The 26,084-nt window shown below is 39.2% G+C and overlaps 1 protein-coding gene across 1 annotated transcript in view; it reads left to right on the top strand.

Annotated features, from left to right (window-relative positions):
• Positions 1–26,084, top strand: part of TRIO (trio Rho guanine nucleotide exchange factor) — a 247,646-nt gene that overhangs the window by 139,697 nt on the left and 81,865 nt on the right. Inside the window, exons 18-30 of the mRNA XM_030446293.1 lie at positions 944–1,093; positions 2,510–2,624; positions 8,339–8,454; positions 11,962–12,084; positions 15,088–15,282; positions 15,395–15,510; positions 16,049–16,115; positions 16,887–16,996; positions 18,027–18,096; positions 18,551–18,640; positions 20,580–20,672; positions 22,788–22,899; positions 25,391–25,581. Coding sequence (XP_030302153.1) covers positions 944–1,093; positions 2,510–2,624; positions 8,339–8,454; positions 11,962–12,084; positions 15,088–15,282; positions 15,395–15,510; positions 16,049–16,115; positions 16,887–16,996; positions 18,027–18,096; positions 18,551–18,640; positions 20,580–20,672; positions 22,788–22,899; positions 25,391–25,581 — 1,548 coding nt within the window. The remainder of the gene's footprint in view (positions 1–943; positions 1,094–2,509; positions 2,625–8,338; positions 8,455–11,961; positions 12,085–15,087; positions 15,283–15,394; positions 15,511–16,048; positions 16,116–16,886; positions 16,997–18,026; positions 18,097–18,550; positions 18,641–20,579; positions 20,673–22,787; positions 22,900–25,390; positions 25,582–26,084) is intronic.

The raw sequence follows: 26,084 nt of genomic DNA, 5'->3' as shown, positions 1-26,084 counted from the left end.
AACATTTTTAAACTTGAAAGATGGTAGTTAAGATCACTAATAAGGAAGACATTTTTTATGATGAGAGTGGTGAGACTCTGCAGCAGGTTTCCCAAAGAAGTTGTGTTTGCCCCAGGATGTCCCTAGAAATACTCAAATCAGATTGGACAGGGCTTTGAGCGGCCTGTTCCAGTGAAAAATATTCTTGGTCGTGGCAGGGAGGTTGGATTATAGATGATGTTTAGAGGTCCCTTTCAACTGAAGCTGTGATAAATAGACAAGTTGTACTAGGAGACTACGAGATAATTGGTCTGTCTCCCTTTGTTTCAGTTGGCAAACTTCAAAAATGGGATACTACCAGAGTTTGGTGGTGGTTGGTGAAGACTCAAATCTTCATTGGCCTCTTCTGTCACTGTACCTTTTAATATTCCTCAGATTCTTACTTTTGAGAATTCTTGTAAAACATTTTCAAGACTGAAACACACAGTACCAGTGCAGAGTTGGATTTCTGCTTGTTTCAAGAAGTTTTGCTTAGACCATAAACAAATTGCATCAAGGTTTTAATGGAAATATTTTAGATGGTTAATTCTGGGGTTTTGTGTGGGAGTCAGGAGGAAATAAATCAGTTTCATCCTGCTTGTCCACAGAAGTGTTAGGGGGGAAGGTTGTCAGGGTTGCGTCCTCTGTGATCATATCTGAAGCCCATACTGAACTATGTAGTCACAGAGGCAGACAAGGGGGAGCAACATTAGGGGTAGCAACTGTAGGGGTAGCCTTCTGAGCAGTTTCACATAAGCAGGCCAGTGCTTGCAAACCTACAGCCAAAATTTGTTGCCTTCTCAAGTCACAGTCAAAAAATGTCAGAAGCTATGGTAAGGGATAGATTTGGTTTCCATTTATTTGGCTTTAATTTGGAATTTTTTGTCTTACTGAATTATATTTGAGTTGGATTCCTTCCTGGTAGGTGTGCAGTGTGCTGGAAAGCCTGGAACAAGAATATAAGCGAGAAGAAGACTGGTGTGGGGGAGCAGACAAACTGGGTCCTAACTCTGAAACAGATCACGTTACTCCCATGATAAGCAAACACTTGGAACAGAAGGAGGCATTCCTAAAGGTAAGGGATGCCATTTTTGTGGTCTTCTGTGTAAAGGAAAGCATGCAGTCAAGTGCTTACTCTTACAGTGCTGAAATGTACGTGGAGAGCGACAGTGCCCATTCAAAAGCTAGAGGTGTGTCCCAAACTGTAATGATTTGGGACAGGGCACATTAAATGCTTCTGGCAGTGGTTAGGAGAATACTGCCAAGTGCCAAAACTTGAGCCAGTTTTGTAAATATTTCCTGTTGAACTTCAATAGACGTCAGGTCTCCCACTGTGACTGAAAAGGATCTGGGAATCACTGCTTTGAGCAGCTGTCATTCTAAATAATGCAGCTTTGGGAGGGAAGTGAAAGTCACATAGAGTCATTGCTGCCTGAGCAACTCTCAGATGTACTTGGACTGCAGTAGAGTACAGAAGAAGGAAATAACTGGACAAACATCTGGGAGTAGTCAGATTTATGTAATAGTCTGCAGATGAATGAAAAGTTTAAGTTCCAACTGATGTCCAAGTGAAGAAGGATATTTATTATACCAAATATGTTTTAACAAATAAATATATTTGGCAGTAACTGATACTTGCAAAGCAAGGTAATTAACCCTGTAACCAAAGGCTTTGTCCAGCATCACCTTGAAAGATGCTAGAGTATAAAACTTTTTAATAAAAACCCTTTTGTTCACGTAAGAGAACATTCAAAACCATATTAGCACAGCTCTAAGTATACTGTCAAATAGATCTCTCTGGAGCTGGCATATGAGTTTTCAGTTCATGTGTTCAAAACTGAGAAATTACTTAGTGTCTCTGTTACTAAATCTAACCATGCTACCTTTAACCTTTTATAGTAGCATTTCATGTTCATATAGTAGCATTTTATATTAAAAATAAGGCAGCCTGCCCATAGGTAGTACCTGGTGTATGTAAATTGAAGGCTGCTGGGCTGAGTGTTGGCAGTACAGAAGTGGGGACTGAAAGTTCTCAATGCCTTCTCTTAATATTTTAAGGGCATCTCTTAATATTTTCTCACTTTGTTTCACTTGAGTGGAGCATTTGCTTTTCATTTAAAGCAGTGGTGGATGTTTTGGAATATCCACGTGATTACATTAGCATGTGCACTCTGTTTATGCTTCAAGTGGCCCAGGGCACATACACAAAACAAAGTTCATTGTGAGCTCTGAGTCATGTTGAAAGCTCTACAGCACATAATTTTTTTTCAGGTTCTTCAGATAAAAAGTAATTAGCATTTTGTTTGGGTTTTTTCCTATTGGAAAAAAACCAATTGCCTGGTTTTTGGCTTACTTGTAGAAGGATTTCACAGGCAACCCTTTTAAAAGTTTGAGAAGGTGGGATATGCACAAGAGGGAGATGAGGTCCTTCATCTCTTACTGCATGTATATGCATACATCTTCAAAGAAAATAATATTACTGACTCTCTAGGCTTGCACATTGGCTCGGAGGAATGCTGATGTTTTCCTGAAATACCTGCACAGGAACAGTGTAAACATGCCAGGGATGGTGACACATATCAAAGCACCTGAACAACAAGTCAAAAGTAAGAGATTTCTTGTTCCTTTTTTTTCTCCAAAAAACATGATTGTCATGTGTTGTGTTGTTGTGGTGTGTGTGTTGATGGGGGAGTGAAGTCTGCCCGAGTGGAAAAGGGTTCTGTTAGGCTTAATAGGAGGTAACTAAAATTGCTCACACACTCTGAAGGAACTGTCAGTCATCAAAACCTCTTCTGCCCAAATCAAGTTGCTTTGAATTTATCTCCTAGTAATACTTAATCTTGTTTCAATTTGAGAATGAAATGTGCTGCTTTTGTTCAGAGAATGAGATTGTAAACTTCCATGTGATCATGTTTGGTTTGGTGCCAAATGGGGGCTGATCACTGTAAGTTTATTCAGTGTCTTAGTGTGGTGCATTCTAGCAGTTCTTTAGGAGTGCCAGAGTGATACAAGATAATCCCTTGAATCGTGCCCTTGGGCCCTACATATAGTTGAACCAGTATTAAGGAACTTGGCTTTTGCTATGATTAATTCAGTGCAGTGCAGCTTTAAGGTATAACGTGATGTGGAGAATGGAGTAGAGAGAGGGAAATCTGTAGGGCTTTCAGAGACAAAAGGACAGAAGTTTATAGGGTGTGCATTAACTGATGGGTAAGGTGGTCAGAACAGTGATCAGTGTGACAATCAGCAATAATTACTGCTCATTTATTTGGCATTTGTAGTCTGCTTATTGCATTTTGAAGCTGTGACAGAACACTCAGGCCATGCTTCAGACTCAAAATCAGAGAAGTTGTAATTAATTGGTGCTTGGAGGAGGAGGGAGGGGGAGTCAGGCAGAGGATGGTGCCAAACTCAGAGGAATGTGGCAATAGGACCAAAGGAAGATGTTCTCAGTGGAAAGTTCTCAGTGGGCATAAGGAGAAAGTGTTGCAACAAGAGTGAGAAAAAACTGAGTAGAGTAGGTAGCCGAATCTCTGTCCTTGGAAATCTTTTAAACTCATTTGAACAAACCCATTAAGAACTTGGAAGTTAGTCCTGCTTTGAGAAGGAGATTGGAACAAATTGCCTCCAGAGGTCACGTCTATTCTACATTATTTGATGAAAAGGATGTGCTCACTGCTTTACTTTACTACAAGCAGAAAATAGTTCGCATTAAAACTACACGTGTCTGACAGTACTCAAATAGGAAACCTCCCAGTGTGGAATTTTTTGTGCTGGAGAGATAATAGCAAGTTGGTCACACTTTTCATTCTAAGGAAATATTACTGGATTGTGGCAGTCGAAGCTGTGAGCACAAAGAGGTCAGACAAGGGATTGTTTTTCCACTGTCCTCAAAGCATCAACACCTACAGAATTGTACAAGACAAAATCTGAACACAGATGCTGGCAGTATCAATAACTGGAGAAGTGTTGCTGACATTTGTCACTTAGCTGTTCTCTTAGTAGTAGGCAAAGAAAACAAAGGAGAAGCAAGCAGGAAATTGTACCCACCACACTTACTGAATATAAGAAAAAATGTTAGGGCTTTTAGACAAACTTTTTTAAAAAAAGTCATGTTTGAAAGCTATTTGTATAGTAAGTCACTCTGGGAAAGATAAATGTGTTCAGATAAGGAAAAAGTAGAAAAATCTCTGCTAATGCCTTTTAGGAATAATTATATGTCAGAACCGTAGTGCTGTGTATGTTCTGTGTGTATTTGAAGTCCTGAAGGAATGATACATGTTGAAATAGCAACAAAAAAAGCAACAAAAATCCCCAGGAAGAAAAGTTGTGATCAAATGCTTTTTCCCCATAAGCCATGTAATACATAATTCTAAAAATTAAACATGAGTGAAAATTAAACTAGTGAGAGCTGCCTCCTTCTACATCTTCATGGCATGATGGTAGCTGATTTTTTTCATGCTAATGCTCCTGTTCAAATATGCATGTAAGGAGAAAAATATCTTTTCTAAATCAAGGAAAAAAAAAAAGTTTGCTTACTTCATTTTGGTAAAATGGAGATTACAGGTGTTGGAAGGGAGCTTAAACATCATCTAGTTCCAAACCCCCTACTGTGAGCAAGAAGACCTCATGCTAAACTGGGTTGCTCAGAGCTCCATCCAATCTGGCCTTGAACACTTCCAGGGAGAGGGCAGCCACCTCTCAAGCCTGTCAGGATTCCTCTGAAAGGCATTTCTTCAGCACACTGACTACACCACACATCTTGGTGTTGTCAGCAAACTTGCTGAGGATGCACTTGATTCCACTGCCCATGTGGTCAACAAAGATGTTAAACAACTCTGAGTGCAACCATCCAGCCAATCCTTATCCATCAAGTCTATGTCTTTCCAATTTAGAGCCAAAGATGTCATGCAGAACAGTCAAATGCTTTGCACAATTCCAGACATATGATAGAATTTCTCTTATCCAGCAATTCTGTAGCCTCGTCATGAAGGCCACCAAATTTGTTAGGTAGTATTGCTCTTAGTGAAGCTGTGTTGGCTGTCACCAATCATTTCTTATTTTCCATGTGCTTAAACATAGTATCCAGGAGATTCTTCTCTATGCTTTTGCCAGACACAGAGGTGAGACTGAGTGGCCTGCAGTTCCCTAGGTCTTCTTTTTTCCCTTTTTTAAAAATGAGACTGATGTTTCCAGTCAGTGGGAACTTCACCATACTGCCAAGAATTCTGAAATATGATGATAGTGGCCTAGCAGCTTCATCCACCAGTTCCCTTAGATTTCACAGATGTCTCATCAGATCCCATGGACTTGTGTGCCTGCAGGTTACTTAGATGGTCTTGAGCCTACCCCTGCCATGGGCAGTTCTTGATTCTCATAGACCCTGCCTTTGCTTTCTGTGACTTGGATAATATGGGTTGAGCACTTGCTTGTGAACACTGAGGCAAAAAAGTCATTGAAGACCTCAGACTTCTCCATATCCTGGGTAACCAGGGCCTCCCATTTCCTTCTGGAGGGATCCCACATTTTCCCTAGTCTTCTTTTATCACCGACTTACCCACAGAAGCTTTTCTTTTTGCCTTTGACATCCCTGGCCAGATTAAATTCTATCTGGGCTTCTACTTTCCTAACCAGGTCCCTGGCTGCTCAGACAGTTTCTCTGTATTCCTCCCAGGCTACTTGTCCTTGCTTCCACCATCCGTAGGTTTCCTTTTCATGTGTTTGAGTGTGTCCAGGAGTTCATCCTTGTTTATCCACGCAGGCCTTCTGGTGGTTTTGCCTGGCTTCCTCTTTGCTGGGATGTATCACTCGTGAGTGTGGAGGAGGTAATTACTGAGTATTAACCAACTTTCTTGGGCTCCTCTTCCCTCCAGGGCTTTATCCCATGGTACTCTACCAAGCAGATCCCTGAAGAGCAAAGTCTGTTCTCCTGAAGTTGGAGGTAGTGAGTTTGCCTCCTCACTGCCCTAACTATTTTAAACTCCACTATTTCATGTTCACTGCAGCCAAGGCTTGCCTTGAGGTTCACATTCCCCCTGCCCCCACCTCCTTTTGGATGAAAACAAGGTCCAGCATAGCACTTGTCCTCACTGTCACTTGGAGAAGGAAGTTACCATCAAAAATCTAGCAACCTCTTGGATTGTTTATATATATATTAATACTGTATAGGATACTGTGTCAAGACTGATTTTTAGTGAACAGTTGTGGCCTGAAACTGCTGTGGCAGATGGATTCAGTTGGTGACAGTTGCAATCTCAGAAACAAAGCATCTTTATCTTTGCTTCTGCTGCTGATTTCATGTGCTGCTTTGTTTTGCTTTATCTGTGCTGTATAGGCTGCAACTGAACACACTGCAGGAACTTTAGTGGTGCCCATGGTTTTAGTTAGGTTGATACAGAGCACAGGGTGCACAGAGACAGCTGAAAGCTGTCAACCCAGGTTGACAGAGCTTGGACAATAAGCTGAAAGTTTAGGAACTGATTCTTGTATCCTAACAAATGTTGGAATCTGAGAAAATTAAAACAGGAACTATAGTTCAGAAAGCTTGAGACAGAGCTACTCATCCCAACCTAATATTGAATGTTGATGTTCTATAACTTCCTTTATTTTATATTTCTCTTCCTTATTAGTCAAAAAACTAATGGCAGTAACACTAATGTTACCCAGCCAAATGTCTCTCACTGGCATGCCATCTGTAATGTGTCTTGACAAAAAAAATTCTATTCCAGTGAGCTAAATTCACCTTGCTTGCTCTTTGTCAGAATTGCTTCACTTGCATCACTATCAAGATGTCTCTCTCTCTCTCTCTCTCTCTCTCTCTTTTTTTTTTTTTTTTTTTAATGACATCTCCAGTTGGGTGTGTTGCACTGTATAATGATAGTGTATGTCCTCCCTGAAATCTGGTGTATCTTCTGAGCAAGTGTTTTGGAGGTGGTGTAAGGAAGAAAAAAGAAAACAACTGAGAAAGCAGATGAGGCTCATAGCAGGTCATCTCATAGCTTGGCTAGTGGACAGATCAGTTGAGGCATATTTGAGGATAGCCTGCCCAGCAGGAAGAAAACCTTGGCCACAGTTAATAGATTCCAACCAAAAGCAAGTCCTGGGTGATCTCAGCACTTCGTGGCAAGCAGGAATATGTTGCTTCCAAGCATGAGGATATTGGCAGTAATGCAGGCAGGTTTCATAATCCTTGGGGAGGCTGTGACATGTGGCTGTAATTGGTCCCAGATCACTGATAGAGATGGTTTTCCCTTCAGGCTCCCTTTATTTGACTTCCCTATTAAGCAGTCTTTTTGGAGTTGTTGGCTTTTGGGATCTAAAGGCATGGTGGACCTGCACCATGGGGGAGGGAAATGCACAGGTATTAAGATATGTACACCTGAGAGCCTCCAGTCCTAGTTATGCAAATGGCCAGCTCTGGGTATAGGCAGAAAAGGATCTAAAGCATTATTATGAAGAATGAGCCCATTTTTGTGGTCTCTTCTGCTTCTGCTAGACCTCCCCTTGGGTTTTTTGCACTTCCATCTGAATCACTTGGCAGAGGCACAGGGTGTCCCCATTTCCTTGTATTTCAGCTTGGCATCTGGGTTTGCAGTAGCTACAAGGTCTGGTAGGGCAGTTGTTCTGAAAGAAGCAGTGGGGAAAGTGAATCTAACAAGAAATTGCTAGGATTTATTTTGGGGGGAAAAATAAAATTAAAGCAGAGTTCTGATTCAATCATCTGCATATTTTAAGCAGAATGTCTTTGCCATCCAGAAAGAATTTATAAGGTGGGTGTGGGGAATTGCAGTTTAATGTGGGAATTTGGATGCGATTTCTTGATGGCAGGTAGTTTCTGATACTCAGGGATGGAATAATGAATTGTGGACTTTACTGTTTGACTATCTGGAAATTCTCTCAAGGCTCAAAGAACACTCAGATTTGAACAAGTCAATTCACTCAGTCATAATGCTGTTGGTTTTGATTTTATTTTTTTGAAGGGGAATTACAATCTTAGTAATTTTATGCAGTTTTTTATTACTTGGGTTTCTGCTTATATTGCATTTTTTCTTGTAGTAACATATGTATTTGCCCAAATGAATTATTAAAGTATTTTATAGGAGAATAGTGTATTTGGAAAACTTTTTTTACTCTGATTAACATGAGATGTTAAACATGTGATTACTTGTACATGCTCATTCTTCCTCAAGAAGCCCCCTCAAGAGCCATCATTATGATGGTTAACAAAGTACAATAGGACGTACTTTATTCTTATTATTTTTATGTGGTATTTCAAAATTGCTTGACATAACCTCCGTTGAAACTGCTTTCCTTTCTTCAGATATCTTGAATGAACTCTTCCAGAGGGAGAATCGTGTGCTGCATTATTGGACCATGCGTAAAAGACGACTTGATCAATGCCAGCAGTATGTGGTGTTTGAAAGAAGTGCCAAACAGGTGAGGGGTTTATACTTTTTACATAAAAATTGACATACATTTACTTTTCCCACAATAACAAATTTGCCATTGACTTTAGTATTTCAAATGGCTGAAAGATAAATTACTAAAAGAGAAAGGAAGTGATCCAACTAAATCTGCTGAAGGCAGGGTGTCTTTACTGCTGCAATTTGAAGGCAATGTTTTGCTTCTGCCAGCTTGTTCTGGTACTGGTGAATCTCCTTTCTGCAAGCTGGTGTTGCACAAATAGTTACAATCGGTACTGTTTACACATATACCTAACTTGACAGGGAAAGTAACAGCAACGTTTTTCTCAGATGTAGGGGAAAAAACATCTAATTAAATTGATTGGCACTTCTGAAAACCTGAGAAGTTGGATAACTCATTAAACAATAATAACTGAATGACTTTGGAAAGTTTTTGCAATTCTGTGTGTATTTGGTTTCATTGTTTCTTGCATGATAGATACACCTCTCTGTATTTTGACTGAATTTATCAGTCTGGAAAGAAGTATTAAGGAACTACAATGCACACACACAAAAAATCACCATCACTATTCAAAACACAATCCATAAAAATAAGTAAGGTTTTGCAAAACGGAATTAGTAACAGGAATGACCGGCAATGTTTCTGTTCTACTACTTCTTTTTTTTCTTTTTCTTTTTTTTTTTTTTTTTAACTGGATATAAGACAAAGAAAGGAAGCTATCTGTTCCTGTTCTGCAGAAAAGGACACAATGCCTATAGTGTGAAATATAGTTAGACCTACTTTAAAAGACTCAATCCTAATTTTTTATTTCTTTCTGACATTGGCTTAAATACGAATGCTCTGTTTTGATCACTTGAAAGATTTCTCAAGTTTGTCTTTCATGCTTTCACAATGCACGTAATGCATTGTGGAAGTAATGCAAGATAAATCTTGGAGTGAACTTAATCATTAAAACATCTTTAAAACAGCGACATCCTTCCCTGCCACCCCTCACCCTGCCACTTTTGAATAACTTTAACTTCAGCCTCTGCTCAGCACATGACCGACTTGCTTTTGTATAGAGATTACGGACTAACAGTCAAACACTGGAGATAAAGATCTGTCAGCATTTTCATTGTAAACCCCATTTTTCAGCTATCACCAGTTCAGTCATTGCAAACCTGTTAGGACTCCACACTAATTAGCCAGAAAATAAAAATGTTGCTGTCTTCGTTTAGATTTTTCATTTGGAAGGCAGAAGAAGACATTCTTTTTGTTTTTAGAACCTGGTGGAAATGGTAGATTTTCTCAAACCCCAGAGTAAGGGCTCAACTGGTCATTAAATTGATTTCTCTAGTTTTTGTATGGTGATTTGTGTTTCCAACTTAAAATTCTGATCTTTGCATGAAATGAGAACTGTTCTAAATTGTAGGAATCAACATGGAAGATGAACTTTATGTTATAGATCTAGAGAGCTGCCAGAAAGTTAGGAAAAGGCACCACTTGGGCAGGGGTGTGGGAAGTTGTGGTTTTGTTTATAATTTTTTACAGTATTGTACAATAAACCCTCCCAAAAAAGGTGGCAGTTAAAAAGTGAGAAGTATCAAAATAAATGTTTTTGTTTTTTTCAGTAATAGCCATTGCTTGTCTCTAAGTCTTCATTTGCAAAGATTGGCATTAAAATGGCAAGGGGTATAGTACAGTTCATTGGTTGAATCATTCCATGTCATGACACTAATCCAAGAGCTGGTGGTTTGTTTCCATCAGCAGCACCTGAAATAAAAAGTACAGGCTTCACCCTCAAGTCCTTCTCCTCCAGGCTTCCCTCCATCCTCTCTCCTCACAACTTCTATTCGTGCGTGGGATTGCCTCAAACCAGGTGCGGAACCTTGCACTTGGCCTTGTGGAACTTCATGCGGTCTGCACAAGCCCTCTTCCTCAGCCTGTCAAGGCCCCTCTGGGTGGCATCTCTTCCCTCCAGCATGTTGACTTCACCACACAGTTTGGTGTTGTCAGCAAACGTGCTGAGGGTTCACTCGATTCTACTGTCCATGTTGCTCACAACTCATCTCAGTACCGAACCCTTGAGAGACACCAGTTGTCACGTCTCCATTTGGACTCTGAGACACCAATCACAACTCTTTCGTTGTGACCATCCAGCCAGTTCTTCATCCAATGACTGTTCCATCCATCAAGTTTTCATTGTTACAGTTAAGAGACCAGAATGTCTGCACGACATTGTCAAATGCTTTGCACAGGTCCAGGTAGATGACATCTGCTGCTTTGCCTTTGTCCACCAAGGGTGTGACCCAACTGTAAAAGGACACAATTTTAGTCAAGCAGGACTTGCCCTTAGTGAAGCCGTGTTGGCTGTCTCCAATCACCCCTTTTGTTATCTGCATGCCTTAGCAGAGCCTTCAGAAGGATCTGCTCCATATAATCTTGCCAGGCACAGAGCTGAGACTGACTGGCCTGTAGTTCCCTGGGTCTTCTTTTTTTCCATTTTTGAAAATGGGAGTTATGTTTCCCTTTCTCCAGTCAGAAGGAACTTCACCAAACTACCATGACTTTTCAAATATGATGGATAGTGGCTTTGCAACTTCATCTGCCAGTCCTTTCAGGAGCCATGGGTGAATCCAATCATGTCCCATGGACTTGTTCTCCTTCAGATTCTTTCATACATGATCTTCATCTACAGTGGGAGGATCTTCCTTTTCCCAGTTCCTGCCTTTGTCTTCCGTAATATGGAGATGTGACCAGAGCCCTTGCCAGAGAAGACTGAAGCAAAATAGTCATTTAGTTCCTTGGCCTTCCCAACATCTCAGTGACTGTTTCTTTCTGGAGTGGGACCACATTTTCCCTAGTCTTCCTCTTATCACTGATGTACCTATAGAAACTTCTCTTGTTTCCCTTAACCTCCTCTGCCAGATGTAATTCTATCTGTGCTTAGTTCTTCTCTTTTACTACCTATATGTACCTTAATTGGTTTAACTGATGTAACTGCTCCTTCTCTGCTGCAGGTGTTAATTTTTAGGAGTCCACGTAGCTACAGACCATACTTTGTGAGGTGGAAATACACATCAACTGAAACATGAAATAATAGTTAAATCTTATGTATTTGAAAGTTTAGATTACACATTTGACAGCCTATGTACATTTTTACAAGTTGGAAAATGCATATTTCTGAGTACAGCTATCATGTGTTGCACCAAAAAAGTTATTTGTGCTCAGTTCAGGAGTATCCTAACAAAATTGTAGACATGTAATCAGTCAGAACCTTTTAATTATGGGCTATTCTAGTCCTGTAGTAGTAGAATTCATGAAGTATTCAGATATGCCTGTCAGATGTTTTTCTTAATCCTTTAAGCATTGCTTCACAGAGTGAATTATTTTAGAGGTACAAACTGTTTATTATTGTAGAGACAATTGCTTTGAGTCACATTGAGTAAAATTTATTTGTGGCCAGTCTGTGTTTGTGGAATGCTGATTACCAAGGTGTTTTATCTTCTCTTACTTTGCCTTCATTGTCACTTTATTTAGGCTCTAGAATGGATTCATGACAACGGAGAGTTTTATTTATCCACACATACTTCCACTGGTTCCAGTATCCAGCACACCCAAGAGCTGTTAAAAGAACATGAAGAATTTCAGATCACAGCAAAGGTAAACTAAATACATAAAATTATGTAAGATTAAAAAAATAAATAAATAAAAAATGCAAACAACCCTAACTTACCTCTCACCCCCTTACTCCCTACCCCACACCAAAAAAAAATCCTGAGGGATGTGCCCATCACGATTTGTGTACTTGTAGTGGCCTTCTCTCTGTATTTGTACTGGGAACAGAATAAACCAAACAATAATAAGATAATCACTTTTGCTGGAGCTCTGACAGCCCTATGTGCTGCTGAGTGTTATTACATAACTGTAGGCAGATAACTTAAAAGTGTAAAACCTACAAAAACCTTGCAGGGCCCTGGTTTTCCATTTTTGTATTCTCATGTCTGTGAACTACTGCATGTTCATTTATGATATTGTCATAGTTTAGGCCCATTCGTACCAACCAGGCTTCTGCTTGCTCACCCCCCACCCCACTGTGGGACAGGGAGGAGAAAATCCACCCAAAGGGTCATAAACTGAGACAAGGATAGGGAGGTTTGCATTCCCCAATTACTGTAATAGGCAAAAAACCCAGACAGATTCAATTTGGGAAGAAAAAAATAACAAAACTAATTTAATCCACAAGGAGAAAGAGAAAACATGGCCAGATCTTAATGCATCTACCAACCCCATCATCCCTTCTTCCCACTCCTGGAATCCCTTCCCTGCTGCCTCCCCCTCAGGGCACAGGGAGGGGCAGGGGGGGTTTAGGGTCAGTTCCCCACACGGTGTTTCTGCCGGTCCTTCCTCCTCAGGGGGAGGACTCCTCACAGCCTTCCCCTGCTCCAACTCGGGGTCCCTCTCCCGGGAGAGTCCTTCAGGAACCCCTGGGACATGAGTCCCTCCCACAGGTGCAGTCCCTCAGGCACAGACTGCTCCCACCTGGGCTGCACACAGAGTCACGGCTGCTGCGGGAGCAGTCACCTCCTCTGACACGGGGTCCTACACGGCTGCAGAGCCACATCTGACCCTCTCTGTGATCCTGCACAGGCTGCCATTTCATGTCTGCCTACCTGTGACACTTTAGGGGCTATAAATCCATGTTTCCCCCACTGTGGGTCAGGGGCACAGCTGCCATCTCACCATGGGCTGCAGGGAAATCTCTGCTTGGGCACCTTTCCTCTTCCTTCTTCACTGAATTTTGTGTCTTTTTGCTGGCATTTGTCTCTCACCTCCTCTCCTCTGCTCTTCAGGTCTCTTCATATTTTTTTGTAGTTTTGCTTTCCCTTTCTTGAATATGTTACTCGCAGAGGCTCATCCAGCTTCCCATGTCTGCTCAGCCTTGGGCAGAGGCAGGACCAAGACTAGGACTGGAACCAGGGGAGCTTCCAGCAGCTTCTCACAGGGACCACCTCTGTGGCCCCTCCCCCTGCTTTCAAAATACCACTGCACTAACTCTAGACAGATATAAAATACAACAAGGCATATTATTATTCAGCTCACTTTTCTTAGGTTGCTTATTTTATTGAAGTATTCTGTGATTCTACTGTAACTTTTTGACCCACTGCAGAATTCACAGAATCACAGAATCATCTGGGTTGGAAAGGACCTCTGAGATCATCAAGTCCAACCCATAAACATATTATGTTATTCTGTATCTCTGTAGGCCTATGCAGTGTTGCAGATGTCCCTCATGAGGCTTGCCAGTTTCCGCTTGTTAAAGACAGACAACTTGTACATGTGTTCATCTAGCCTGAGCTTGTGTAGCCTTGTCTGTCTCTGTATTTGCTTGTCATTTATTCAAACTGTCACCTGTTTCCACTCCTTGGTTTTTAAATCTTTGTACAGAAATAATAGAGCCCAAGGAAGTAAGCCAGTGTTTATTTGTCTGAAGGACCACCTCAGAGGAGAAGAGACTTGGGGATGGAGTTGGTCACAAGACACATGGGAGAAAAGAGAACCCAGAAAGAACGGAGATAATTTTTGCTTTTTCAACCTGTGTTTTCTTCCTTCTTAGTTTTGCTCCAGCTGTTGTTCAGCTGGATGCCTTCCAGCATGCAGAGAACTGCTGCCCCCCATTTCCTCTGCCAGTCAGCAGATGACGTAGGAGCTCGTTTGGAAAGGATGTTGTTAGTGCCACTCCCTTAGCGGTTTGGTACCTGTTGTGAGGATGTATTAGCCCTTGCTAATTCCATAGTGTAAAAAAAATGATTGGATCAGGGTCCATTAGGAAGGAAAAAGTATTAAAAAGAAAAAAGAAAGGACCAACATTGTTGATTTTCCAACCAACATGAAAAAAGTCACGTTCTTATAGATTGTTTTGCTTAGTTCCCTGTTTCCAGGGCCCCTGACCGTACAGTTTACACAGTACCAGGGAGAGATAGAGGTATAAATTCATCTATTGTGGATGAGTTATGATTTACATGAAATCTTTCATGCATGCTCTTAGTCAGCTTGTTCATTCGGAAGAGCACTTTGTTACAGATTTGGTGTTGGCTATTTGTTCTCTTTCTTAAAAAAAGCTGTGTGATGATGAAGCATAATATAAAATAGATCTACGGAATCTAGTCTGAATCTGTCAGTAAGATTAACAAGTACAATAACAAGTCTTATCTCCACCTCAGAATTTCAGTGATATATAAAGGAGATAGTTTCCTGAGACTGTGGGCCAGGTCCAACACCGGTGCTTCAGTGGTAATGAACAAAATATCTGCTTTGGCATCAAAACTCCTTTTTATTGATGCAAGGGGAATATCCATGCTCTGAAAAGCTTGCCTAGCAGAATTTAATCTCGGGGTTAGATGCGGAGCACATTTTTAAAAAGAAGAATTAACATCCTGCTTCTAGTCGTGTAATAATAAAACCCAAGGAAACCTATATTCATCTTGTGCTATTTTTATTAATAACAAGGTATGTGTTTAAAGGAGTTCTGTGAAAAGAGAGAGAGTGGAGGAAGGTACCTCCTCTGATGACTTCTCCAACTGCACTTAGTAGCAGGTTAAGCAAAATGACTCCCTTCATTACAGGTAGAGCTAGTAACTGTTCGATATTTTCCTGTTTTCATAGCAAACCAAAGAGAGGGTGAAGTTGTTGATACAGCTGGCTGATGGCTTTTGTGAAAAAGGGCATGCTCATGCAACAGAGATTAAAAAATGTGTCACAGCAGTGGATAAGAGGTACAGAGACTTTTCCCTGCGTATGGAGAAATACAGGACCTCTTTAGAGAAAGCTCTGGGTATTTCCTCTGATTCCAATAAATCGGTAAGAGAAATTTGAGTGTGATGGCAGATGGACAAGCTTTACTTACATTTGATTTAGCTATAATTTTTTTCTGTCTCCTTCCCTAATTAATTCTTTGTTTCTTTAATAAAAGAGTAAAAGCTTGCAGCTGGATATAATCCCAGCCAGTGTTCCTGGGTCAGAGGTGAAACTGCGCGATGCTGCTCATGAGCTTAACGAAGAAAAACGAAAGTCTGCCCGCAGGAAAGAGTAAGAAATGTATTCATTTTTAATCAACGAGAATGCATAAATCAGTCCTGATACTGAAAAAAAATGCACCTTAGAAATTGGATTAATGGTAAAAATGAACTGATATTTCTCAATAGCTCCTATTGCTTTTTAGTCACGTGAGTGTTCTCACAGATAATTCTGGTATGTCAGAACCTTAAACTTTCAGAACTATGTTAGACTTCTTTTAGCATGCTTTTTTATTTTTAGCAATAGTGTGAAATAGATGTCTAAGGAGAAGAGGGAGGACAACAGTCAAATTACTGTAGCAAGTGAAAAGCATTTGAGAAAAAAAATCCATCTCCTTCCCCCTTTCTTTTTGCTCTGATTAGTAGTGGAGGGGATGTTACCTCTTACGTTTCCTTCATATGTTGTCTCTCTTCACATTTCAGTTCTCAGATTTTTCTTGCAGCAGTGGAAAAAGCAAAAACTGATGAGAAGAAAGATGTATTCTGATTATTATGCATTCATAATGATCTAACAGACTGAGATTTGACTGTTCTTTCTGTTGTCACCTAAGGTTCATTATGGCTGAGCTAATTCAGACAGAAAAGGCTTACGTAAGAGACCTCCGGGAATGCATGGATGTAAGTTTTCTTTTTTTTCCACTCATCTTTGAAGACGTGTTTCCATGTCCATTGTTTTCTCTTTCTTTCTAGCTTTAACAGCTGAGCATGAGTGTTTTTTAGTCATTGGAGCAAATTGTCTTTTCTACCACTAAGAAGAAATTTGGAGTCATATCTGATAACAACCACTTCAAAATTCATCCTCTGTGCTTTGCTTTTTTCAGTACTGAGCTTCAGCATTTGCTCTTTCTCCAATACATAAATGTGGGGGGTTTTTGTTTGTTTTAGAGAGTGGAGGGAATAAGGAGGGGTTTACTTTATTTGCTTTGCTAGCATAGGAAAGAGCTTGTGTTAATTCTCTTATTATGTGTATCACATGTTCTGCTACTAGCTGCCTTTTTGAATAGAAATTCAGAGAGATTCCATGGAAAAGTGCCCAGCAACTGTTATGCTGAAGCAAGTAATGTTCAGTGTTAGCTGTTGCACAAAGCATGAACTTCTAGTCTGCAGACGTGACCTTGATAAGGAATATCCTGAAGCATTAAGGCTTGTCAAGAACACTATGCATTTTATATTATGATGTCTCAGGGATTATGTCAGTTTTAGAACTTGGATTTTACTGTCAAAATCACAAGGTGTGTTTGACAAACAGGTACCGTCAGAACTGGCAGTGGTGATGATTTGTGATCTCTCCTTGATTTTTCTCCGTGAATGTATACTTACAGATAGATACCTGGCTGGTTCTGTTCAGAGTTTATCATGACTTTTTATTTATCTTTATTTTCTGGTCAGACATATCTATGGGAAATGACAAGCGGAGTTGAGGAGATCCCACCTGGTATTGTAAACAAAGAACACATTATCTTTGGAAACATGCAGGAAATCTATGAGTTCCACAATAAGTGAGTGACTTATCTTCTATTTCCATATTACTGCTGAATCCAAATGATGACCTGAGGGATTTCCTAATGCAAATATTGTGCATATGAATTATGGACACTTTTCCCTAAAAATGCTTTATATTTTTTTCATTGCTAAGTTGTTTCAGTTATTGCTTTCTGCAGCCATGTAGGAACATCATTAGAAACTAACTTTTTCTGTCTTAAACAGAAATTGTTTGGATACATTAAAATTTTGCATTAGGTTTTTCAGTTGTCCTAGAGAGATGGAAAACATTAAAATGACTAGAATACAAGTATAGTGCAAACATCAGTTCAGTACTTTGTCATTTCTTTGGGACCCTCATTCCTGATTTCAAAGTGTGACTGCTAGTGGGAAACCACATGGGCTCCCTCCTTTTTATCTTTGAAGCTTCTGTGGAGATGCCCCACTGTTGTAAAGTTTACCTGAGTACAGAACATGAAAGAAGTTTGTGCACTACATTTCTTCTGAGTGTAATGCATACTAAGCAGATCTGTGTACAGAAGTCTTGCTCTGAATGTTCTAGGTTTTTAAGTCAGTCGAATTTCTATTGGATTAGGATTCTTTTGAGTACTAGAATAGAGCAAGCTTATTTCCACACAATTTTACAGTCTTTTGTATACTTCTGTTGACTTGAGCATCCAAGGGAGAAGTCTTCTCCTTTTTCTCTTGAGACGAAAACTAAGCTTTTCTTGAAACTGAAACAGGAAGAAACACTTGTGGTGGACAACAGCAGCAGTTATTAAATTTTTTGTGTACTCTTCTTTGTTAATTGCATATCTGCTGGATCAATTTCTGATCTTTACTTCAGAATTTGTATTGAATTACATTTTATAATAGTTCTGTTATTACATATATTTATCCTTTCCTGTTACCTTAATTTCTTTGACTCACACCTTTGGTATGAATTACATCAAGTTCGTTAATCACCATTATTCACAGACAATATTTGGCTGTCCTAATGAAAATCTCTCATGTGCCTTATACTCTTTGGTTTTTTTCTACCCACAGTATATTCCTCAAGGAGCTGGAAAAATATGAACAGTTACCAGAAGATGTTGGACACTGCTTTGTTACTTGGGTAATGAAGCCAGACTTATGTTTATAAGTAACAAGGGGGATGGGAAGCATGGAGGGGATGGTCTCTTGCTCTCAGGTCCTTTTTCAGTTTTTAAAATTTGCAAAAGTACCTCTGCCTTCAAATGTGAGTAAAAATGTGTATATCTCTAACTGGGGAGAGGGAAGGAATTTAAAACACTGCTATCAAATGCATGTGTTTAACTGCTCTTGAAGGTTTTTCAAGTTGCCTGAGCCTGCATTCAAGTTTGGTTTGCTATCTGTGTCTTAGCAATGAATGATCTACTTTTGCACTACTGGTGTGATACATTTTATTACACTACCAGTTTTTATGAGAAAAAAATTCTATGTAGTTTTAATTTCTTGAGACAGAAGATATATTCTCTGATAACAGTGTAAAAACTTGAAACAAATTATGCTTTCTGATAACCTGTGGAAATTTGCACTTTGTTTTGCAGGCAGACAAATTCCAGATGTATGTTACATACTGTAAAAACAAGCCAGATTCTACCCAGCTGATCTTAGAACATGCAGGAGCATACTTTGATGTAAGTACTTTGTGTCCATATTTGAATCTTGTACTTGCAGTTGTGCTGAGTGCCTAATTTCTTAATAAAATGCAAGTATCCTGGCTCTAATACTGCAATTTAGCGTTGCCTTAGGAAAACCAGTCCTATAGCTCATGAACTTACATTGGTCTCACGAAGCTGTCAAATCAAATTTAAAAAGCTGTCACATATCAGAGCAGTTCAGAACTGAAAGTACATTCTGGCAGTAACAAGTGAGACATGAATCTTGAGCTCTCACAAGCACACTCGGAAAATCTTATCATTTTGATGTGCTTAGTTTACATTGTGTGTAATAAAGATGGGAATCTTTGTGAATTGTTTGGAGCAATTTAAATTGTAATCATAAGTAGTGGTAGTTCAGTTGACTGCCATTGTTCAGAGTTGCTAAACCAGCCACCTTGGTTGTTCAGTGCCAAGGTTGCTTGGTCTGTGTAGTATTCTGCTTAAGAAAGGGCCAAAATGTAGCTGCTGTTAGAGGTTTTAGGGGGAGATATTTTGGCCCCACTGAATGAGTTTAGGTTGAGCATGTATTTACAGATGATTTGGTTAGAGTGGCTTTTACTCCTTTTTGTTTCCTTCTCCATTGTGCTAGGCCACTAAATTTTTAATGATACCACAATTTTTAAAAAATTGTTTGTAGAAGTAGAGCATAATAAGAGCATAATAAAAAATAGACAGATGTCCCTGAAGTTCTTGGGGTTAATTTCAAAAGTCTACCACTGAGAAGATGGGGATTCTAAAAATTATAAAATACAGCATTTCTGTGAAGCACCTGTTTGTTTTCAGTGTTTGAACAAGAGCAGGGAAGTTGCAGGAAATCAGGCAGGTGTGACAAAAAAAAAAAAATTAGAAGAAAAATTTAGTAAATACTGCTTTAAAAAAATAACAGAGGGTTCTGATAATATCAGAAATCAATTCTTGCCCCCGCCTCCAAAGCAGCATTATTTCACAAGTGTGCTCAGAGGTCTCCATCCCCTAATCCACCTAAAGTGCATAAGAAGTATGAAGATCTAATTATGTGCACAGGTCAGTTCAAGACCTTCCATTGTCTATCACTGGACCGTGTGAAAATGTAATTTGAATTCCATCATGGGAATTTCTGATGCTGTAATCATGGTTACAAGCACGTAGCTGCAACGCATAACTAAGTGAAATTGTGTGTTTAAAATATATTTGATACCATGATAAACAGCAAAGACTGGCAATGAAATTCCACCATGATCATTACATGAAGTTTGTAGTCATAATTTAATTCTGTTGTAGGGGTTTTGTTGTTCTTTTTGGGTTTTGTGGTTTTATTTGTTGGTGGGTTTTTGGTTTTTTTGTTTGTTTGGTTGTGTTTGGTTTTTTCGTGTTTTTTTTTTTTTTTTTTGATTGGTGTCTGTTTTCTCTTGAAGTTTTCGGTAACCTTGTTCCTTTAGTTATAAAATGTTGTTCCGTGCTCCCCCTTGTGGAGGCAATAGGGATAGGTTCTGTGGCTATCGATATAAACTGGTAAAGGATGCTAAGAAACCTCCGCCTCGGCCTTCCTGTGATAGTCCTGGCTGTTCCCTTAAACATGAAGCTTTTTAAATGTTCTCTCCTTCGAGTAACAAAAGAAATACAGATTTTTAATTTTTTTTTTGAAGAAAGGTGTTGCCATATGTTCACTATCCCTAATCGTTGCTATTTGTATTTAGGTTTGCTTAACCTTGCTTCACAAATACCCTTAGAAGTAGTAATCTTTTGTTTGTATGAAGTGAGCAGGCAGATAACCATTTGCTGTGGCTGGAATACCTTGTCATCCTGGTTTGGTTTTTTTGTTTATACTTGCTAAAATAGAATTTATAGTTAATGTACATTATTGTATAGCACTCAAAGCAGTCTATATCTGAGCACTGGTACTCACATGCCTGAAATGTTTGCTTTTTTCATCTAGGAGATACAACAACGACATGGTCTGGCCAACTCTATCTCTTCTTACCTTATCAAACCTGTTCAAAGGATAACAAAATACCAGCTTCTTTTAAAGGTCAGTATTAATTCAGAGTTCTTCATCTGATTCTATTCTTCTTAAGAAGGCAAAACTCATGCTGAAATCACAAGGGCTTTTTTACTCTGTACTGTGAAACTTAAGCATCCTCGGCAGCCCTCAAATATTGCTGTGGTATTTTTTTAGGAGACCACTGAAAATTAAAGAAGGCAGAAATAAGCAACTTTTTATCCAGAGTCCTGTAAATAAAAAAAGATACCTCTCTTCTGATGTTTACTTAGAAAATACAATTTGCATTTCCAGAGTAAAAAGTAAATCACATTCATATAGGCAGGCACATTTTTGTAATGCTTTCTGCAACAAATTTTTGCAAGCCATTAGCTGTGTTTATGAAATTCTGTGTTGCACAATATATTTTTTATATTTATATAATATTATAAACATACGTAATATATTTGCATATGTTTTATATATATATGTGTGTGTGTATATATACACAAACCGAGTACCTGTAGAGCTCTTGCACAAACAGTTGTTACTTATGTGGCTTGGAAATGTCAAGCAGTAGCTGTTTAAATAAATAAAACTTTTGGGAACATGTTGTTAGAGTTTTCTCTTAATGGACAGATGTCTTGTTGACTGAGCCACAGTGTTCTTAAACTGTGGACTGTGTTAGCTCTCTGTGTTAGCTGGCATTGCTTGTGTTGTAATAGCTGCCCATAAAATGCACTGTAATTGATCTGTCTCCCCTTTCTACTTGAGAGCTGCCATGGATGATGTTTTTTAAAATTTCTGAAGAACACTGCAGGCTATATCAGGTCAAGTTGGATGGAAAGAAGCTTGCCATTTTTAACTGACACATATTGTCTGTTCTGAGCTTTAAGGTGCAACTTGATTAAGTTGTAACTTAGAGAAATACTCTAGTCTGTGCTATTCCACAAATTTTAGGGTATTGATTCTAACAGTTATTTAAAATAAATAATCTGGATTCACTTTAGCTACTAAGTTATTGCAATGATTGGAAAGATTGATTTTCACCAGTGTATGTATAGCTAGATGGCTTTGCTGTATAGCAAAGTGGATTTATTTGTGAGTTCTGGGTTTTCTGTTTCTTCCCCACCCCCCCTTCCCTAAGAAGAGCAACATAAAACATGGAAAGATGGAGAGCACAAAACTTGAACAATATCTGAAATATTTTACAGTTTTGGAAGTTCTGCTTATTTTTCCAAATGATTCTGAAGCTGTTCATTTTCTGTTCCTCCTGGAGGCTATTAAGTTACACTAGCTTTTTTTTGGAGTTGTCATGCAGAATTTAAGCTTGATGATGCAGTTTTGCTGTGATGGCGTTATTGAAAGAGAAAAACAGTGTAATGATAAGAGCAGGAAACACCTAGCTTTCTTTTTTACAAAGAAAAAGGGAATTTAACCTGAGGGAATAAATTAAGTGGACCTTTTGAATTTGGAACATAATGTACCCTTTAGTTTACATAAGCTCCATTTTGTCTTCCTACTGTTCAAATGCTCAAAAGACGTTAGGAAATCTGAATATCAGTTCAGGGGCTCTTATGTTTGTATCTGTGGGATGTTGAAAGGGCAGGGAACTGCATTGCTTTGGATTCCTCCAAAAGGTTTTAGCATATTCCATTCTCTAACTTGTGTCTGTTACTTAATGCTTGTTTTTATTAAAATTTTGTAGGGTGCTTTTAACTGAGTACAGAACAGAATAATCCACTGAATACTCAGAAGAATGCAATTCCTCTTATTGGCAGTAGCACTGAGTAGGTCCTTGGTGCAGTGGAGCAGAGACTGACATGGGCAGTTGTCCTTGTGTACTGTCCTGCTTTACACCATCTTAATGATTTGGTAGCTGTGGTATTCTGGGTCTTGATGTAGCACTGTATCTGGTAGTTGAGTCTGTGCTTCTTTAAAAGCTTTAAAAGTTACATTAACCAAGTGATCTTGTTTGAATTAGAGGTGGTTAACTGAAAACATGGGCACATGATAAAGTATACTGTTGTATCATTGGCAGAGTAAGAAGTTCAAAAAGATTTCATATGCCAACAATTATTCTTTGCTTGTCAAAAGTACTATTTGTTCATCTGTCATATTGGTGTAGAAGACCATAGAGTACTCACATCTGCTCATCTTTTGCAGGAGCTGCTCACATGCTGTGAAGAAGGTAAAGGTGAGATTAAAGATGGCCTAGAGGTGATGCTTAGTGTGCCAAAGCGAGCCAATGATGCCATGCACCTCAGCATGCTGGAAGGTAGGATTTGAACTGGCTTTCCAGTTCAGTTGTGTGCTGTTGACTGACTTAACTGGGGGGCTGGAGCATCTCTCTTACAAAGAAAGGTTGAGAGATCTGGGAGTGGTAAGCCTGGAGAGAAGAAATCTGAGAAGGAGGCCTTATTAATGTGTATCAGCTAAATGTAATATCTAAAGGCTGGGTGTAAGGAAAATGGAGCCGGAAGCTTTCAGTGGTGCCCAAGGGGCAGTGGGCAGACGCTGGAACATAGGAAGCTCCATCTAAACATGATAAAAAAACCTTCTTTACTCTGAGAGTGTCAGGGCACTGGAACAAGCTGCCCAGGGAGGTTGTGGAGTCTCCTCCTCTGGAGATACTCAAAACCCTCCTGGATGCAATCCTGTGTGATGTGCTCTGGGTAATTCTGCTTTACCAGGGAGTTTGGACTAGATGATCTCTAGAGGTCCCTTCCAGCTTCAGTGATTCTGTATGAATCTGTGACTTTGTTTAATAAGTTCCTATATTACTACATGTGATAGATGTATTCTGAGGGCTGGGAGAATGTGGACATTTTCTTATCTTTGGCTTTTATGTTATGTATCTTTTACTTGGGTATATGTACTTTGGAAACTATTGTCACAAACAACTGGTTTTGTTAATTTTTAAAATGTTCTTTCATCCTGATCTACAGCTCCACCAAATGCAGATTTGAAAAGTGTATAGGCTAACCTAGTTTTCCACTGTTCCACTGTTCACCTAAAAAGTTGTAGGTGAATGGTCAGACAATAGTTTGGGCTACATTTTCCAATCAGTATACTTTACTTCTTTTATATAAGAAGTGTAAGTGTATTAGACATGAGCTTGCTGATTTATGTATCAAGTAATTGTCTCCAAGAGTTTTGTTGTTTCCACATCTGTTTGCTGCCTATTCCATAACATACTTCTACTTGAAAAGTATCTTCTGGCTGTAAAATGTCAACATAAGCCAATTTAGTCTTGAGTCTTAGCCTGAACAGCACAGTCGTGCTCATGGCACACAGTGGAGGTTGGGTGTAATTGCTTCTATGTGTTGAGAATAACTTACTGCCAAAATCTCTTTTGTAATTGGCATGTTATCATGTTTGATGGTGCCATCATACATTTAGTAATAAAACTATTTCTGTTTGGCATTTAAAATTTTTGAGAATAAAGCAGAACAGCCTTACCTTGCACTTGCTGATTAAAGACTTTCAGGTGATTTTAGTAAGTACTCCTTTTCTTCCTCACTGCTGTCTAGTAGTAAAATATAGCTTGTCATGGAATTTCCAGTGTCATGGAAGTTACTGTGAAATTAATCGTCTCAGCATGTGATCCTCAATCATGCTGTACGCTCAAAATCACCTCTTTTCCCTGATTTCAAACAATAGGAATGTGGGTCATTTTGCAGGATCAGTTCCAAATACCTTGTAGAGGAGATGGGGTTAGTATAAATGCAGACTGGAATTGATAATAATCTTTTTACACTGGGAAATGTGACTCTGGAGAATATCCTAATCTTTTACATAAGTTGGTTTTATAACAAATTATGCATGTATTGTTAAGTCATCCCATGTTAGACAAAAATAGTGAGTGAGCACATTTCCTCTAAGTCTCCGGAGGATTTTGAATTAACATCCTGCTGCAACTTGCCTCTGATGCTCTCCATACTGTTGCCCTGTTTGGAACAGCAAGAACTGTTGTTTTCTTCAGAAGGACGGTGCTCTTCTGATACTGGCAAGCAGTATCTATTTAAAATGCAGTTTAATACCATTCAGAAAGCATGGTAGAATAATTTCTGGTATCCTGTCACTCTAAGGTGTGTATTATGCTGGAGGAACACTGTACCACTGCAATGGAAATAAATTGTGAATATTCTCAATTTTCATCTTTACATGATACATCAAGATAAGTAATCCAGCTGCTGTTCTTTTATTGTGGATCAATGTTGTAGTGACCTGGTGGCAGATTGATCACATGGCAACAGCTCCCAGGCTGCTCTTTATTCATACCCAGCTGGAATGTTTGTCTGCATTGCATGTATTGTGGGGAAAGGGTGCCATGAGAAAAGGGGGTGTTTGGGAGCTTGCCTATGTCAGAACAACTTGATATGCTGTGTCCTTTCAAGATGCTCACTTTCTACAGCGCCTCACTGGAGAGATAATTTTAATTGTGGAAGAGGTAACCAGAAGCTGACATAAAGAGATCTGGGATTTCTTGATGAAAAATTGCCGAAGCAGTTGATAAGCTTCTTAACAGTGGATGTAAATTTAGACATAGATGAGCTACAGTTACATTTAGTATACCACAATGTTGAAATCAAGTCTTGTTTTTAATATTGCTTCCTAGGATTCCCATTTGCAAGCTGTAATTAAAACAAAACAAAACAAAATCAACAACAGAAAAACACTAGATAACTTAAGAAGAAGCTGTGCTTTTTAATTTCATCTTATTGTCAACTTTTCATCACAAACTTTTCCTCTCCCTGGATTTTTAGGCTTTGATGAAAATATAGAATCTCAGGGAGAGCTCATTCTTCAAGAATCCTTCCAAGTTTGGGACCCCAAAACTCTAATTCGAAAGGGAAGAGAGAGGCACCTTTTCCTTTTTGAGATGTCCTTGGTTTTCAGTAAAGAAGTGAAGGACTCCAGTGGAAGGAGCAAGTACATTTACAAGAGTAAACTGTTTGTAAGTATGGAAGAACAAATGATCTTATTTAGAAGACTGTCTATGTTGGAATAGATTGTGACCAAGTTGAGAGTTTTTAATGTGCCAGAGGAACTTGAGCAACTGTTGCAGTGCACTGGGAGAGCAGCCTTGGAATGTGTAGAATGAACCTTGTAAGTTTGAAGCTTTTGAGGAGAAGGAGTAGGCTGAAAGCGTCTACTGTAGGCTACGTATGAATCTTGGTGAGTTAGGACAAAGGAAAATCAAGATTGGGCTGGACTGATTTTGTGTGTGATTGGTGGGTCCTTAAGGCTCAGTTGTATAAAGAAGAGGGATGGAAGGAGTTAAAAAACTTCCTTCATCTTGTCTGCTTGCTATTGCTGTTAAGGATTAATTTTTATGAATAGTCTACACACGCTGATCTGGAAAGGCAAGAATACCTTGTTAAGTTCATTCCAGAATGTCTGCTGAGACTAGTAGTCTTAAAATAGCATTTTATAAATAAAATACCTCTTATGGTCTAC

The sequence above is a fragment of the Calypte anna genome, chromosome 2 (genome assembly GCF_003957555.1).
Source record: "Calypte anna isolate BGI_N300 chromosome 2, bCalAnn1_v1.p, whole genome shotgun sequence".
In the NCBI taxonomy this organism is placed as follows: Eukaryota; Metazoa; Chordata; class Aves; order Apodiformes; family Trochilidae; genus Calypte; species Calypte anna.
Note: the sequence above shows the minus strand (reverse complement) of the source record. Positions and strands in the feature narration are given on the sequence as shown.